The following is a 415-nucleotide window of genomic DNA, read 5'->3' as shown; positions in this document are numbered from 1 at the left end:
CGGTACTTACTGCCGTGCCCCACGCCTCGCCCCGTGCCCACGGAGTAGGACTCGTTCTCCGTCCCCGACGTGTCCTCACTGCTGTCCTCCGGCAAGTTCACTCTGGAGAAGGAGGGCTTCCCCCTGCCCTGCTTGGAGGGCGTTGTGCTGCGGGGAGAGGGAGCAGAGCTGTCAGTAGGAGCCACGTTAAGCTTCCAGAAACCGCTTCCGAGAGGGCCAGCCTGGCGTCGGGAAGGACGTGGCGGGGGTAGCAGGAAGAGAGGCGGGATGGTGCTTCTGCCGGGGCGCCGGCCGGACCCTCACCCAGTTTCACCCGGGAGGACCCGGAAGACGTGCACTGATCCGAATTAGAGGCGCAGGCAGGAACCTGCGCTGGAGCGGGCTGGCGGAGGGGGCGGGGGCGGGGGGGGCCCCT

General features: G+C 68.4%; 1 protein-coding gene across 1 annotated transcript in view; it reads right to left on the bottom strand.

Annotated features, from left to right (window-relative positions):
- Positions 1–10: 10 nt before the first annotated feature.
- Positions 11–415, bottom strand: part of BRPF1 (bromodomain and PHD finger containing, 1) — a gene marked incomplete at its 3' end in the record, with an annotated part of 18,094 nt that continues 17,689 nt past the window's right edge. The window contains exon 12 of the mRNA XM_009329951.1: positions 11–298. Coding sequence (XP_009328226.1) covers positions 11–298 — 288 coding nt within the window. The remainder of the gene's footprint in view (positions 299–415) is intronic.

This window comes from Pygoscelis adeliae, unplaced genomic scaffold (genome assembly GCF_000699105.1).
Source record: "Pygoscelis adeliae isolate BGI_AS28 unplaced genomic scaffold, ASM69910v1 Scaffold208, whole genome shotgun sequence".
Taxonomy (NCBI): Eukaryota; Metazoa; Chordata; class Aves; order Sphenisciformes; family Spheniscidae; genus Pygoscelis; species Pygoscelis adeliae.
This window is presented reverse-complemented; position numbering and strand designations above follow the sequence as displayed.